At 44.7% G+C, this 17,889-nt stretch overlaps 1 protein-coding gene across 1 annotated transcript in view; it reads right to left on the bottom strand.

Moving 5' to 3' along the window:
* LOC130403319 (CUB and sushi domain-containing protein 1-like) overlaps window positions 1–17,889 on the bottom strand; it is a 295,164-nt gene that overhangs the window by 115,272 nt on the left and 162,003 nt on the right. The window contains exons 8-10 of the mRNA XM_056607623.1: window positions 10,348–10,429; window positions 8,283–8,407; window positions 3,307–3,428 (exon numbers count right to left, since the gene is read on the bottom strand). Coding sequence (XP_056463598.1) covers window positions 3,307–3,428; window positions 8,283–8,407; window positions 10,348–10,429 — 329 coding nt within the window. The remainder of the gene's footprint in view (window positions 1–3,306; window positions 3,429–8,282; window positions 8,408–10,347; window positions 10,430–17,889) is intronic.

Here is a 17,889-nt window from a genome sequence, read left to right as displayed (position 1 = left end):
CACACACACACACACACACACACACACACACACACACACACACGTGTTTGTGTGTGTATGTGTGTGTGATGTGACGTGTGCTATATAATAGAGGCATCGTGAAGAGTGCATTCGCTGTGGACACAGCCCACTGCAACAACATGAAACAGTGTTATCTTAGTGTCACAAACTGTTTGTATGCTAATGTCCTCAGGACGCCGACATTGGGGAATCGAACCCACAACCTTTTTTGCCGGATGTTGAACACCCTGGCAGCCAGATTAACCTGGCCTGTATTAGCATATCAAAACGACACAGGAGTAATCATTCAAAAACAGTGGTGGTTTTCATCCTCATTATTTATGGGCCGGATCCAACATTTCCTCCTCTCAAAATGAGATATCGCTTACTCACGCAGTCTTATAATGAAAATATGTGCAACTTTTTATTTTTACGTATGGATTTCTACAGATTCTACTCTGTTGTATTCTATTCTACACTATTGTCTCCCCCCGCTGTGTCTGTGTTTTATCACATATCACCCTCCTACACCCACTCTGTCTATGTAGATAGTGACATTCAGCAAATGCCAGCAGCTGTACTGAGCTGATAATCTGTCACAATGTAGCGCAGTCTTAAAACCCTCTCCAAACTCAAGTATTTCCAAACACACAAGCACATACACATGCAAAGATAGGGATGGAGACAGAGAGTGAGAAGGAGAAAGGGTGGAAGATAGCGGGAGAGAGGGAAAGAGAGAGGGTGAGAGAGGGAAAGAGAGAGGGTGAGAGAGGGAAAGAGAGAGGGTGAGAGAGGGAAAGAGAGAGGGTGAGAGAGGGAAAGAGAGAGGGTGAGAGAGGGAAAGAGAGAGGGTGAGAGAGGGAAAGAGAGAGGGTGAGAGAGGGAAAGAGAGAGGGTGAGAGAGGGAAAGAGAGAGGGTGAGAGAGGGAAAGAGAGAGGGTGAGAGAGGGAAAGAGAGAGGGTGAGAGAGGGAAAGAGAGAGGGTGAGAGAGGGGAAGAGAGATGTTGAGCGAGAGAAAGACAGAATCACAGTGGAAAATAAATCGTTGTTGTGTGGTCAGTCTATTTCCTTCCATTTTAAATCCAATGTGATAATTTCAGTATTATTTTGATTATTAGTATTATTATTATGAGCCATTTCTTCTTGTACAACGGCACATAAGTTTGCAATGGCCACCTCCATTTTTAAAGTATAGGAGCAATTGAATGCTAGTTATTATGTTGTTTCTTTTTTGGTCATTGTTTAATAATTCATCTTAAAATGATTTGTCATTGGGGAGCGACATTGTATTTGAAGCCACAGCTTTTTCTCACACGTTGCAAATCAAAGCCTAGGTTACGTGTGGATTTAGGATTTTACGTTGCTACAACTCGATTGGGTCCTCTCAAAATGGCAATGAGTATCGGCATCAAAAAAAAAGAAGAGGCATTGGCACGAACAATCCTTATAAGGAGAGGGAGGACGGTGACCTGTTGTGACACCATGAACAATCCTTATAAGGAGAGGGAGGACGGTGACCTGTTGTGACACCATGAACAATCCTTATAAGGAGAGGGAGGACGGTGACCTGTTGTGACACCATGAACATTTTGCCATGTCGCGGTTTGGTAGGGGGAGGACCAGGACTGCCGGAGAACCCGAACATTAGCATAGCTTGTGCGGGAGCCTCATACATTATTCACGACAACGAGACAACAATGACTAAACTACAAAGTTTCCTTGACAAAAATAGGGAAGGGAAAAAAAGAATAGCGATTGAAGCTCACACGAGGTCTGAGAATCTCAATCAATATTTTGAAGAAAATGTGCGTGGTAGGATCGCTCTGAAGGGGCCTTAAAGGGGGGTTTTATGTGAGCGATATATATATTTTTTACCCCCTTCTGTTGTTATTTTTTAAGTTCTAAACCTTGCTTTCTAACTTCTAATGAGGTAAAATGAGATGGAAATAATTGCTATCTACTCCGTCTTCCCGCAAACTCTGTCAAAGAAACGGGTAACGAGCAGTTCTAATGGCTTGCTGCTGACTCCTTGCAGCAAAGACGTTGTACCTGCAATAAGTCCTATTATCCGATTATCACTGCCGGTGCCTTAAGGAGCATATCTGCGTCAATTTACGTGATGAATTTTGGGATGGTCTTCGATAGCTTTCTTTTTACCAAAGAAACAACTAATTAGTCAGATTTAAAAAGAAATCTGTAAATGTTTGTCACTGATTTAATCCTCCAGAGGACCACATCTATGCAGGACACATCGATATTATTTACTGAATAATATAATAATATGATAAAAGCATTTCCTAATATGTCGGCTGTATCCGATGGACCACAGGAGAAGGGGTCCGGTGTATTCCCAACTCCAGCCATTCATGAATACAATATGAACAAACCACAGACCGATTTGTGTGTAAAAAGAAAGAGCCAATCTCTACTGAGATTTGGTATGAAATGTGGCAATGTCACCAGACCACCACACAATCACATAAGTGGAGAGAGTTTGCCTGGAAAAATTAGATCCGTTACTTTATCACTCCATTAATAACAAGTAAACAGTTATCAACTCCACAAGCATGCTGGAGACAATGTGGTGAGATGTCACCAAATCATACACATATTTTTTGGAGCTGCAAGAAAATAGAACCTTTTTTGAAAGAGGTACATAAAGTTGTATGCCAGACCCTGGGATATCCAATTCCCTTTACATGTACAGTCCTATACCTCGGACATTTAGTAGAGTGTGTAGCTAGAGATGATCTATATCTGGTGAAAATTCTTCTTACAGCGAGCAGGAAGACAATCACTAAAAATTGGCTGAAAGCAGACATGCCACAATGTAAGCAATGGCTATCTATAATCGAGGAAATCCGGGGGATGGAATGGTTAACGTATAAACTGAAATTGAAAGAAGAGTTATGTGCTAGGAACTGGGTAAAATGGATACGAAATTAAACATACTGTATGAAGACATGTCTAGATAATAAAATAAATTATAAACATTATTATAGAATATCAAGAATTATATTATATATTAAAGGACTCATATAGCCATATGTGGCTCCTGTAAAGTCTCCTCCTGTTAAAAGGCCACCCTTGTATTTATTTTAATTTTTCTTTATTTTTTTTATTTTTTTATTATTTCTTTTCTTTTCATTAATATAATCCTGTTAACCTATTTTCCAATGTATGTCTGTACTTTATTTCTGTTACTGTATGTACAATATGTGTCTTACTTCCAATAAAGACCAAGTTAAAAAAAAAAAGAAAGAGCCAAAGAGTCGCGCAACACAGAATAAATAAGATAAACTCACCTTGCCCGTATCTAGGGCGGTAATGACCCACACACAGTGTGCGTTGTTCTCATATTGAACCGGATAGTTGGGCGATGTTATGACTCCTTTGGGCCCTCGTAGGTTACTCCCACAGGTCCGAGCTGCAGGGAAAAAGCAAGATCGATGGCCTCATCATTTTCCCTGCACATTGGCAATGGAAGAAATAAGCAAGAATAAGTCATACAATTACTAGTTAACACAGACATTCACCAATAAACTAAGAACACGCATATGGGCGTGCACACAAACACCGCACGCACACACGCACCGGACGCACACACGCACCGCACACGAGGACCACACACACAAGCATTCGCACACACACACACACACACACACACACAGATGTTGGCTTGGCCTGCTCTGGTGAGGGTAGACATGGATTATGTATGAAACACCTGTTTGATTGTGAATATGTCTGCTGGTTGAGTAAATTATGTCGTAGCCCACGGCAGAATATATGATCAAACACGTGGTAACTAAAAATATCATATGGATATATATCTTTTGACCTTTTTTTTTTCTAGGCAGGATTTACTGTGCATGGCCTGCATCACTTGCTGTAGCTCCTTCCAGCTTGGGGGAACTGCTAAGGCATTTTCTGCTTAGTCACTTCCTACTTGGGTGTTAGTTCACCCTGAGTATTGTCTTTAAGCAATAGAGGTGTGTCCAGTGTCCAGTATTTGCAGTGCTCTAGAAACAATAAATGTGCTTTAGTCATGATTGCTCTACTAATCATGATGCCAAACTACAACGACAACAAAGTGCCAAAGTTTTGTGTTGCTAAACAGGGTAATTGTTGTACTGTAAACTAATGCAGCAATACAATTTAATAATTGGTTTCATTAACATAGAGCTTTTCAAGGCTGAGTGAGTGTGTGAGAGAGAGAGAACAGAGAGAGAGAGAGAGAGAGAACAGAGAGAGAGAGAGAGAGAGAACAGAGAGAGAGAGAGAGAGTGTGGGTGTCGGTGGGTGTTTTTGCGATGGGCGGAACGGGATATCACACCTCACCCACTACCAGTGTATAGCACCCACCTGGGTTTAAATCTAATGTGCAACCAATGCAAGAATCTAGCAGACAGTGCAACATTACCGTTATGATCACTCATAGAAAATCTGCTGTTCACATCATCCATGCAGACACGCTACCAAAAGGGCCCTCTCAAGATGTCAGACACCACAGTGATAGCAAACTGTAAGCAGCCTGGCGACCCACGGGACATGGACACCAGGCTCAGCCCAAGGTGGCAAGGCCGTGCTGTCTCGTAGGCCCACCACCAGCAGGAAGGATCACAGGGGTCTTGTGAAATGCCCCTTAGGCGAGCGGCTAGCCAGAGGCCGCTCTAGGCACTCTGGACGTTGGCGGGAGAGAGTGTCTCCCAGGGACGGTTGGGCCTAAGCTCACTGGGGGTGTGGGATTCAGAGCCGCCGGAGCAGGGGTGTTGAAAGGTACCCATTAGATGGATAGTTAGGCCCGAAACCTCAAGCCACAAGCAGCATCGGATCCGAAAGCAACATCCTTGAAAAGAGGCCAACTCTAGAGTTGCCAAGTGTGTGAGGCAAAGAGTGGCGGGCACTCTGAAGCCTCCAGCTGGGTGCCTCACAGTTGGGACTCGTCCTTGTGGAGGAGAGGTTGGTAACTCTGACTGGTGTGGTGCGCCCGCTCCTCTCCCCAATAGCCAGTCGGAGTAGGACACGTTCAGAGAGCAGGTAGGTGGAGCAGGACTCCACCCCCGTCATACAATGTGGGAGCTCCCTGGAAGAGAGAGTTGGGTTGAAACCCCATAGCGGATCTCAAAATGAAGCAGGGTGATTGTTGTTGATTTGATGTTGAAGTGTACATTAGTGCAACTCGTTCAAGTGCACATTGCTGCCAAGTTGGATGTTCAGCCTTGTAGTCCTTTCGTCAGACATGAGGCAATAGGAGAGCGAGGAATCGGTCCAGATTGGTTTCTTAATGTGCCAGAAAATATCTGTTGCGAGTCCAGGTTGCCACAGGAGCACCCTAGGTGACTCCATGGAGAAAGACTTTGAGAGAGGCATGAAAAAACATCTGGCAACAACAAGTGGCGAACGATGTTCCTCACCCAATTTTTTCCTAGCAAAAGAAAGGTGAACATTTGGGTATATTATCTGGAGTTGCGAAGTGGTCATGAGAGCGAGGCACCTGAGGAGTACACAATCCATTCTGAACCATTCTTCTGCAAACCTCAGTGGCTTTCTTGACAGGATGCTTAGAATGGGCACAGATAGCACACCAGAAGTATATGGATTCACTATATCGAGAAGGCAATTCAATTCAAAGCAGAAATATGTGTTTCTTCAGGGCCTTTTCTATGGATTGTCTCTCTACCACTATGGTTTCCCCCTTTTGGATGCACACACTCCAGCACAGTGTTTAAAGGGTTCATTATTTCCTTTGCACTGTCTTCCATGCCACAATTGTTCCTGGTAGTGCACTTTGTACTCAGATTGATTTTTTTACCTATTTACTGCTGAGAGCAATAGGAGACATCTACACCGGCTCATAAAAGCGCCTGTGTGTTATTGCCTTAAAGGAATATTTGCCGTGAAGTCAGTGTTTTCTTGTCAAACCTCCCCTTTCAACTTTTCCCACAGGCGTCGTAATATTTAGAAGCTACCGTGACATTTTCAATTTCCTCTCTCTTTTAGTCAATAGCCAGTGTCCCAAAGTTTGGAGAAGGGGTGCTCTCCCCGTCATATAGTGGCCCTTTATTTAGCATAACAACTTAGCTCAAGGCAAGGGCTATCATTAGAGAGAGGAGAATGGTAAAGAGATGGAGAAAATAAGGGGGAATAAATAGACCGCGGCCGAATGGAAGGGAACAAAATGGGAGCAAGCAATAAGGGAAATACCTGGCGGAAGCGAGAACACGGATGCGATGGAGGAATAATCAAGAGCATACAAATATAGATTACATGCGGTACTTTGTCATGCATGGGGAAATTAATGATGCAGCGTAAGGCATTAGAGTTGAAGGCAAAGCGGGAAAAATGAAAGGGAAAAGGAAAAAGAAAAAAACGAGACTGGTCTGTGTGTTAATTAGAAGCTAGCTCAGACGCACACCTAGGTGTGCACTTGCACGTGGACACGCGCACGCAAACACAAACATATTGTGTTGTTTTCTACACATGCAATCACACATTTCGGAATCCATGTGCATGCACACGCACACACACACACACACACACACCTGATTCATCACAGAGGCCGGTTTCTAATTAACAGTAAAGTCTCTGCAGAGATAAAAAAAAAAGGCTTGTGGGTTTGAATCCCTGGAGAAAGCTTGCACAACGCGATACTGTAGAGTCAGTTGAAATGTAACCTCTTCGTATCCCTCTGTTCAATGTGATATTGACAGACAGGCCTGCTCAGACTGCCTGTCTGTCTGCAGGGATGTCTGCCCATTTATCTGTTAGGCAGACAATTAAAGACTGTTTTTGAACACGTACAAAATGGTTCACCAATTACAATGTCAGGATGAAATACTCTCAAAAGCACCTCATTTGTATTCATATCTTATCGTATACCAACTCCCTTTTCCAACTTGAATCTCCCTTTCAGTTTGACTCTCCCCCACCCCATCTGTCCTTTGTCGGTTCCTCACTGTCAGAAATAGGCCTTGTCTTGAAGGCAACCAGGTTCCAGCAGTTAGGAAAGATATATATAATACAGCCCATTCTCCCACACACACACACACACACACACACACACACACACACACACACACACACACACACACACACACACACACACACACACACACACACACACACACACACACACACTAATGTGATGTGACAGAGACCCTACAGTATGTGTCCGAACACACAGACAGTCTGCCTGTCAAGCTAATACACACACACACACACACACACACACACACACACACACACACACACACACACACACACACACACACACACACACACACACACACACACACAGCTGTAGGGGAATAAGCATCTATGGAGGTGGTGTGACATTGTCCTTGGATACTGGCTTTTAATGTGTGTGTGTGTGTGTGTGTGTGTGTGTGTGTGTGTGTGTGTGTGTGTGTGTGTGTGTGTGTGTGTGTGTGTGTGTGTGTGTGTGTGTGTGTGTGTGTGTGTGTGTGTGTGTGTGTGTGTGTGTGTGTGTGTGTGTGTGTGTGTTGGGGTCCAGCTGTCAGCCTTGTGACTCGAGCAATAAGACCAACAGGGTATTGTCACCAGACATGGACCGCTAAAACCCATGGCTCTTTGTTCTGTCACTCGCTCACACACCTACACACACACACATACACACGCACACGCGTAGTCACACGCGGGCACTCACACACTGTGGGCCTTTTGGACATTCTCGCTCACTTAATTAGTTGTTCAATAGAGACAATATATGAAAAACAAACAATGATCTATCATCAACAGATATAGAAAGTATTTTCTATACATTAAGACTCTCCAATATCTACGCACACACACACATAGTATCTTACAGAACGTATTCCTATGTTTAAAGAGATGAGCAGGACTCCAATACATAAATGAATATGCAATCATAACCTACTTGTATAGATACATTAATAGATAAAAATAACTCACTCCCATATACAGATAAATATGTCAACATGGCAAAATTCTTAACACATAATTTAGAGGTTTAACCAGGAAGTTGTCCTAATTGAACCAGGACTTACATCTACAAGTACAGCATACAAACAGATCATTATAGACAACTAACACAGGGTAAACATACCATTACTACTGACCAAGTAGTAATTTAGCACACACACATATCCAACGCGACATAGAGTGAAGTCACTGTGAGTCGTAGGAAGAGGGTTTGGGGCTCCCTTCTCCAGGATCCTTTCAGTTGTGTCTGTGGGTATATAGATATGTACTGCGGACATCTGTGTAACCACAGCCTTTTAGGGGATGAAGGAGGACTTACTTCTACAGATGGGCCGGTGGTCGCTCCATGCAGCCAGGGTGTCAGTAACTCTCTGACAGGTGATGCTCTTGGAGCCCTGGAGCACATAGCTGTCATCACAGCTGAACTGCACACTGGAGCCGACCCTGCATCACAAGGACACGTCACCATTAAAAGAGTACCAATTATTCAGACACACACACACACACACACAGAGACCTGCAGGAAGAAATGGTATTACTGCTTTGCAATGATTATAAACATCAAAAACAGGGCGCGCTTGTAGACTTGTGTTGTTTTTTATGGAGAGGATAAACCTCTATACCAGAGAAAATAATAATTATTATTATTATAATCGTAAAATAATAATTCATAATAAAATATTTATAACAACGATTTGTATAAAGTATTTAACGTTCTGTTTTTATCCCTCTCTTTTGGATTCCCAGTGGAGCCTCGCAAGTGTCATAAGGGGTGAATTAATTACCGCGTGTAATTATTACACATCTCTGTACATGGTTTTCCCCCAGCCATGCTCCTCTTTAATCCTTTTCATCACACACTCCTCCTTTTCCAGATCATTCCATCCCCTCTGTAAAGTCGTTTCAATCTAAATTTCCCCATTTCTTTCTCAACCACACCCCCGCTGTCAAACAAATAGAAGCAGCGTAGAGAAATGCAGGCCGAATGTCGCAGGATCTCTCGTCGACGAGGTTTTTATGTACAAACCCCACTGACACGCACAGCGGTCCGCAACCTGCCAAAACATTCTCTATGCGTTGCTCTGTGTTGTTGCCTTGGTGTGTGTGTGTGTGTGTGTGTGTGTGTGTGTGTGTGTGTGTGTGTGTGTGTGTGTGTGTGTGTGTGTGTGTGTGTGTGTGTGTGTGTGTGTGTGTGTGTGTCTCAGAGCTCCACCCTGTTGTCAAGTGCCGCAGTTTGGCCCCGGCAACAGCCCAACACTCCCTAAGAAAGCTGTCATGGGCCGTCAGGTGGGATACTTTCGCTAACATGTCGAGTGGCCAAAATTGCTCCACCCCTAGAACACGATCATTTTTCTATTATAAAAGGTTATTTGAAATGACTTATTAACCGGGCCGAGCGGTGTCTGCCGTCACTACCCTGCCCTTCCCAAAGTGGGTCTCAACACGGCGCCCCGCCGGTCTGTGTTCTGTGTCACGTCGCTTAATGGTGATTGGATGAGACGCTCTCGCATGCACACACTCAAGCACATGCAAGGTAATGACCTTGATCTAATGGACTTACTGCTGATGTGTGGCAATGCTTACTAATGGTGTGAACTTAATAATGGGGAAGATGGAGACATTATCACTATATATATGTATATATATATTTATACTCCCTTTGCCTATATAAATATATGTATATGTAAATATATTGGCAAAAGGAGAATGAAGCTCCATTAAAGCACACATACATATGCATAGGAATTCTTATGTATGCAAAATAGCATACTGGTTTGGTGGTTCCAAAGCACCAAATTGCTTTGGTGCTTTGGAACCACCTTTTCAGGATTAATGTATCGGATGCACTTATTTCTATGAGAATATATGAGAGGCAAAAGTTAATTCATCAATCACACATTGCATTATTATGCATGTGATCTCCAAATTCAGACAGGGATCTGGACAATGTCCGTGACTCATCTCCCACTTTGATGTCCCGTAATGAAACTCCGCCATCTGCACATCACAGCCCCAGCACTAAATTCAGACCCCAGTGCAATAAACAGTGTTTCCAATGAGGAACAGAGCTTCTGACGAGGTAAGGCGGGGAAAGACAGAAACCGAAGAACAGAACAGCCAAAGACAAACAGAGAAATTCACACATGACTTAATTCTGACAGCCGGGCAAAAGGAAGAGTCTTTAAGTATAGGAATATAGCTCTTAACAAGGAAGCGGTAAAGAAAGAAAGAAAGAAAAAAGAAAGAAAGAAAGAAAGAAAGAAAGAAAGAAAGAAAGAAAGAAAGAAAGAAAGAACGAAAGAACGAAAGAACGAAAGAACGAAAGAAGGAAAGAAGGAAAGAAAGAAAGAAAGAAAGAAAGAAAGAAAGAAGAGACAACTCACTGGAAGTTGGAGCCCATCCTCTTCCCGTACTCCGGGAGTCCAGGATCTGGACAGACGTCGCCCGCGAGACCACTCTGACTGACTGGGAGGAGGAAGGAGAGACAAACACAGTAATCAGTTGGTTCCTATTGTGTTAGAGGAGAAAACAAAAGCAGGCCCCAATTGCTTGCAGGCATCCCAAAGCAGCATAATAATGGGGAACATGGGGGAGATTAATTCCAATATATTGACCAACAAAATGTCACAATCTACCACATCTTGTAGATAAATAACCACTGCCCATAATTACAAAGCTGTATTGTTTTTTTCCTCATAATAGTATAATTAGGCGGTGAAAAAAAATACCCTTTTTCTAATTAGGAATATTAATTAACTAGATGAAAGTGTATATATTTTCACAAAGCTCACCGTGCGTCCCGCTTTTAAGTGTCGACCGAGCATGTGCACAAACACGATACGAACAAAGCACCGGATTGCAAATGTTACTCAGAGATCCCCGTCAAGGCGATCGCGATCCCACCACTTCCATCACTCACGGGGAAAAGCCGACGATTCACAATCCACACACGTGTCTCATTTACCTCAACACATTTTCAGTCCAGCGTCTGGAACTCAAAACGCGGGCCTAAGCCCTGGATCATCCCAGTTGCTACCCACCCGATTTGTCCCCTTTACTGGGAACTCCAACGACGGATAAACCCAGTGTCGTCCGATCTGCGTTCACGCTGAAGGGGCTGCCGGGGGGAGAGCTGCCTCTCAGCAGCGCCTGCTACCCGAGGCGGTCTAACGGTGGCAGCTTCCCCCCGTTCTTTATCACACCCGTCGCTGATGTCGCGCCTCCGGAGAGAGACGCTGCGCCACCGCCGCACGCCAGCGTATCGGCGCCGCGAGCCGGTGACTACGGCTGCCACCCAGGTGTCGCCTAGGTACTTATCGGTACCGTATTCAATCCCCCCGCTCTCCCCGGGGGTAGTGGGGAACCACGGTGGGATCCCACCCATTTCCTTATGTACCGCCTCAGGGTCAAAGCACTCGCTCAGAACCAGCAGTCGCATAATCGTCCCGTGGTAAGTCCACGGGGGGGGGGGGGGGAAAGGATTACATGGACCGGGGTAAGGGTGGAAGGCAGAGCATCCCCTCCCCCAAATTCTTCTCTTATGAATGGATGGGATGGGGATGGGGGGGCACACAACGTACATATATGCAGGCCCTCATCTCTCACTGATTTAATTGGAAAGATGTGGAGAGAGGGGGGAGCTCAATAACCTGACTGTGAAACAGAGCGGTAATTATTTTCGGGGGAGAAAAATGTGTTCGAGTACACGACTACCTTCTCCGCCAGGATCCGGACCAAGCCATGGTTGCAAATTGAGCCCCGATGGCGTGGGAGTAGTCCCCGTCGTGCAGCCAGAGTGGAAAACAAGATTTGTGTTTTTCTACCCTATGCACTCCAGGGTCGAACCCTGTACGAGACTGAAGTGTTGTTTTATTAAGCTCATAATGTGACATAAGCATACGGCACGACGATAGTTTACACTGCACCAACAGCTGTCCACTTCTAGTGGAGTTGAAGATGAAAGTCACATTAATCTTAAGCAAGAGGATTATCATTGTGTTCCTGATTTTAAAAACGCATCGATACGCTAAGGTCATTACGCTTAAATGTCAAGAAAGACGATAGGACAATGAAGTGCTCTCGGGTGGTTTGGTGGCAAACAAGAGATTAACAAATAATAATTGTATACTGCTAATTCTGCATTATGACTAGCTTATTCGCATTGTGCCGCCCAACTCATTCCGAGCCTACTCCTGCTGTTTCATCCCCAAAAAAAACATTGAGTGTTTTTGTCGAGATTGTCAGTAGAGGGAGACAACTGGGTCTCTGAAACAATGAGCATCACCCCACCCACGTCGTGCCCTGGCGGCCGCGGTCTGTGGGGCTTCCTAGGTCGAGAACGCCTTGTTCCGATGGGTCTTTGTCCAGAATGCTGCTACCACGATAACTGCTAGTTGGTTCAGTTTTGCTTAGTGCGGCATGAGCCTCCACGGCGTTAGTCAATGGTGTTTACACTGCGCTGTAGGGGGGGGGGACGCTGGTGTGTTCAGGAGGCTGTTAAGAGTGCGTCTGGAAGTGGGGCTGGAACCGAGAGGGAGTCACACTGGGGTGGAGACGCCCTAAAGAGCTCCATGAGCTTTCAGCTTGACAGAGTTTACAGGAGGCCCTGGAAAGAAGAACATTTGCAACCCATGGGGGGATGTTTCACAATGAATCGTCCGCCCCCCCCCCCCCCCCGCCCTGATAGGGAGGACTCCCAGCTAATGGCTACTGCCCACAGAGTTCGCCATGAGTTTAGCTTGTGGGCTTTGTTCTGCTGGATGCATGAGAGGCCGCTGTCTCCCTCCACTGTGGTCCTCTGATGGGTCCTGCTAGGCCCCAGCCGTGGCAATGGACTCCTTAAGGAAACCTTCTGATTCACAGTGCACCCTGGTCTCCCCTAATGCCTTTCCTTCGCTGGGTGAGCTAACCTTGAATGTTTTGCATAGTTTCTCTCGATACACAGGGAGTTGAATGAGTTGGTTAATATTTACCGTTTTTTCCAACGATGTATTTGGCCTTGTCGTCTTCCCAAGCACCTTTTTAACCCAGACAGCAGTCAGATAAAGTCAGGGGGCATTCAGGGCAGTCAGGGTATGTAAAACTACATTCCCTTATGCCTGATGCATCTCTCCAAATTCTACACAATTAATTGGATGGATACTATATACGATGGATGTCGTCCTAGATCGTATATCCTAGTAAGTTTGGGCTTATGTGGGAGATAGGTAGCTTACATGCTCCTTCAAAGTAGAACAAATTACATGAGCCGAACAACAAATAAAGTAAAACAGAAACACAAGAAAAAGCATGAAAAGTCAAAGGTATGCTACCAGTGTATTCTGCATCAAATATCCTTCGTTAGAAAAGGTGTCAGAAGCTGCATTATCTTTCCTTGATTCACATTTTGTTGTCTAGTTTGTACAACGTGTTTTTTAAACCTAAAATATCTCCCAGCTTTGGATCAGTGCAGACAAATTCAATGGTTTTGTTATATTTTTTTTTATAACTGATGAATTGTTGAGATTAAACCTACCACTGTTATTCTCTCTGACTCTCTCTCTCTGACTCTCTCTCTCTCTCTCTCTCTCTCTCTCTCTCTCTCTCTCTCTCTCTCTCTCTCTCTCTCTCTCTCTCTCTCTCTCTCTCTCTCTCTCTCTCTCTCTCTCTCTCTCTCTCTCTCTCTCTCTCTCTCTCTCCCTCCCTCCCTCCCTCCCTCCCCCTCCCCCTCCCCCTCTCGCTAAAGTTGGTTTTATTGGCACTAAATACAAAGGTTGACATTGCTTTGGTAAATCCTGCCAATGGAAACATCATGAGACATTATACAAAATGGCTGCCAAGAAGCATGGCATGGGCTACCGTAAAAAATTTAGAAATCTCTTGATTTAATCAGTTATTTGCACATAAAAGGACTTGTGGTCTATACACGTTCATTTCAATATCATCAAAGTGTACGCGGCAAACCTTTAATCTCAGGAAATGCCACTCTTCAGGAATCAAAACATGACTAGGTTAGCCCTTGATGTGTCTATCTAAGAAAATTACCATCTTTAATTAACTTTACACCAAGTCAACGCCTTGTCTTGTTGTTGACTGGTGCCATGCTCGAACAAAGTTCAGTACGTGAGCAATATTAATAGAAAATTAAATTTGTATTCAGTGTGTATGTTGCCTGTGGAAAACCTAATATGCATACAATGATTGAGGAGTATTTTTGGAAACATTGATTGGTGATGAACATAGGTACACAGCAGATAACAGCTGGTACACATTACCATGTTTAACATAGATCCATGTATATAGCTACAAGCTGTAAATACCAGTAATAAGACACAGGGGCAGCCAAGACAGTATCTTGGCTGGGAAATCCACACTTTTGGGAGCCCAACCAATAAATTGCCTAAGTGACAATGTAATGTGCTGTCCATGGTACCAGAAGTAGACCCATGGTGACGCCCATAAAGAGCCCCCAATCTTGGCTGATCTGTGGCCATTTTGAACAGATTCCTAGTAAACAAGGACAGCGCCTGTTGTACCACTGTATATTAACCACTTTATACGGTAGCATCGTTTTATAAGGTATTAGAGGCAGTGTGCGAATTAAGGGGGAGCAGGGGGAGCTATAGCTCCCCTAGTGGTGACATGAGCTCCCCTGGAAACATGGTTTGTGAAATTTTGGGGGAGCTCTAAAATATTTATATGATATCCAAATAAATGCTATTTTGGGCATGTCTTTCTAAAAGGTGTAAAATAAGTGAAATACAATTATATTTTGAGTTTATGATTCATGAAAACAACGTAGCCTAATGCTCGTCATTATTGCCGCTCGAAGCGTGGGGGCGCTGTCTGCAGCCCCACTACCCAATCACACAAGCTTGTTTAGTTAACTTGCTTAAAAGACTGTCACCTGTGCGCCATTGTTGCTGACATGTCTAAAAAAACTACTGTAGCTGGTGGTAGCACATCGGACGTTGGGACTACTACAAAGCCGAGAGAAGAGGCAGCTAACGTTAGTTCTAATATTAACTTGACCACTAACGTTAACGTTACTGTGGGGGCTAAAGAAACAGAACAAGACGAGCCAAGAGCCAAGAAGATAGCCATAGTAGTAGAGGTCAAAGGAGATGAGGAAGAGGACGATGATGCTGATGATCACCCCAATGGCTCTTCCTCTTCCTTCCCGCCTGCTGCCGGAGATACGGGCCCTTGCGAAAACACTTGGCGAATCTGCCAGTGAAGCAGTGCAGGAGTTTCGCGACTGGAAGTTACAAGATGATGCACCAGGCAAAACGCTGCAGAAGCTGTCCATAGCAAGCAGAACATACCTGCCCACGTCATCGGAGTGCGAGAGGGGCTTTTCAGCTGTAAATGACACTGACAGTAAGACTCGCAATAGACTGCGTGAAGCCAGCCTCTCATCACTACTTTTTGTGGACCTTAATGGACCTCCATTGGAGAGATTCGATCCAACTCCTTTCATCACATCTTGGCTTAAATCAGGCCATCGCCTGTCCACATCATGGGTTACTGGACGTAGTCGAGCAGAGGCAGCTGAACCTAGGCCTCTGTGGTCGCTTCTGTGTTAGGTAAGACCCGCTTTTATGGACTTGGATTTTGTGCATCGTTGTGTTGTGTATTTGACGTTGCGTCTCTCCAGGCATTGAGACGTTTGTGTGATGTTTTATAGCTGTATTATTAATAATAATGGCATTATAATTGTTCATGGTTAGGCTGCCGCTATAGGCTGGCTGCTTGTGTGTTCTGCTCCGAGTTGATTTAATTAAACAGTCAAACGTTACTTTGGTGGTCCGTGGATTATTTAAGGTTGGTCTGAAGCACTCCTTTAACCTTGAGCAACTCTGCAACTTCCAAAAAAATATTTGATTTATTTTACAATTCAAAAATGAACCAAACTTTCTTCAAAATTAAGGAAATGATACTGGGAAACGAATAAACCATTATAAGTAACGAATTAACTTAATAAGTGATCAAAATACTTTTATCAACCACCCCCCCCCCCCCAGCTCCCCCATAGACCGTGTTATAATTCGCACACTGATTAGAGGGACGTGACCACGGTTAAACACTACCATGGTTAAAGACTGGCAGGATTACTTGTGTTCAGTCGAACAAGGCAAAAGGTATACAATCTTCTTTTCGCTTCAAAGAAGAGAGGGGAAGGCAAAGACAAATGAACAAAACAAGTATTTTTTGGGGTGGTAATGTGATGCAGAATACTTTTTAAAGTGTAGCTTGTTATTAATGGCTGACTGGTGAACCATTAAAGAAGAAAGGTCAGAGAGAGGGAGGTAATGACAAGGGGAGGCAGCGAGAGAACACAAGGGACTGTGTGTGTGTGTGTGTGTGTGTGTGTGTGTGTGTGTGTGTGTGTGTGTGTGTGTGTGTGTGTGTGTGTGTGTGTGTGTGTGTGTGTGTGTGTGTGTGTGTGTGTGTGTGTGTGTGTGTGTGTGTGAATGCCTGTGAGTCTATGTTTGTATGCCGGTGTGTGCATACGTGTATGTGCGTGTGTGTGTTTGTGTGTGCCTACGTGTATGTGTAAGTGTGTGTGTGTGTGTGTGTGCGTGCGTGCGTGCGCCTATGTGTATGTGTATGTGTGTGTGTGTGTGTGTGCGTGCGTGCGTGCGCGCGTGCGTGCGTGCGTGCGTGCGTGCGTGCGTGCGTGCGTGCGTGCGTGCGTGCGTGCGTGCGTGCGTGCGTGCGTGCGTGCGTGCGTGCGTGCGTGCGTGCGTGCGCGTGTGTGTGTGTGTGTGTGCCTATGTGTATGTGTCAGTGTGTGTGTGTGTGTGTGTGAGTGCGTGTGTGTGCGTGTGTGTGTGTTTGTATCCCAGGTGAGGGCCCTCGAGGAGCTCCCTGGTAGGCGGGCTGATGAGAAGCGGGTGTGTGAAGAGCGGTTTGTTGATATGCACTCACCCTCTCTCAGCTTACCCTCTTAACACACCGTCTTACTGCTGCCCCCCTGCATCCCTCTAACACACACACACACACGGGTCAACGGAGCCAGACGCTGAGGGCCTAGCCGATGGATCATTTGTTTCTCACTGTACGCCTTTATCCGTCCATCCGTGCGTCTGCCTGTATGTCTTCCACACTTCAAGATTTTACTATGGAGCAAGCATTGAGCTGCAATCATCCTCATGGTTATTATGATGCATAAGACCCTTCGGTGGATAGTTGAAGCATTTCCTTTTATTTTTTTCCCTTCATTGTGTCTATCTGTCCAGTGGACTGTGTGAGAATATAGGCTGGGGACTGTTACAGACAATCAGTTACATTATGATTCATAAGCATTCTGTTCTCCAGACAGGTGAAACTCATTATCATCAGTCTCTGGCTCTCTATAACGATTACAGATAGCATAAAGATTACACCTTCTCCACATTACACATAATGCCGCCCCGGGGAGTCCTACACTCAAGCCAAGTGTTGTTCAAAGATTTGTCCAGGACCCAAACATTGGATTGGGAAGGTGCGTTTGATGGGTTTTAATGAACCGGGGTGCTGGGTGGGAGTTGGGTTTCCGCCATTGGTCCCGAGATGAGAACCGAAATGTACTCGCTTCCAGTCCCCGAGAAACAAGAGCACCAGTATGTTTTAATGAGTCGTTGGTCCCAGGATGAGACGCTTAAATCATCATTTAAGATGAGAGTCGAAACAGCTCAAGGTGTGTCTCGCCTCGGCCTCCAAAAGTCTTCATCATCCTTCACTTCCTCAGAGTATTTTAGAATTTGCCTTGGCTTGTGATTATCATTTTTATCACCGGGAGAAATAAATTCTCCCCCCCCCCCAAAAAGGTATGCCCCTATATTTTCAATATTTAAAGTATGTGTCCCCCATGGGATGAATGTACTGGAAACCAGTCAGGAGGTAATTAATAGTTTAGAATTTGGAGCGAAGATATTGAAACAGAAGCATTGGGCATCAGGGAA

Source organism: Gadus chalcogrammus, chromosome 14 (genome assembly GCF_026213295.1).
Source record: "Gadus chalcogrammus isolate NIFS_2021 chromosome 14, NIFS_Gcha_1.0, whole genome shotgun sequence".
In the NCBI taxonomy this organism is placed as follows: domain Eukaryota; kingdom Metazoa; phylum Chordata; class Actinopteri; order Gadiformes; family Gadidae; genus Gadus; species Gadus chalcogrammus.
This window is presented reverse-complemented; position numbering and strand designations above follow the sequence as displayed.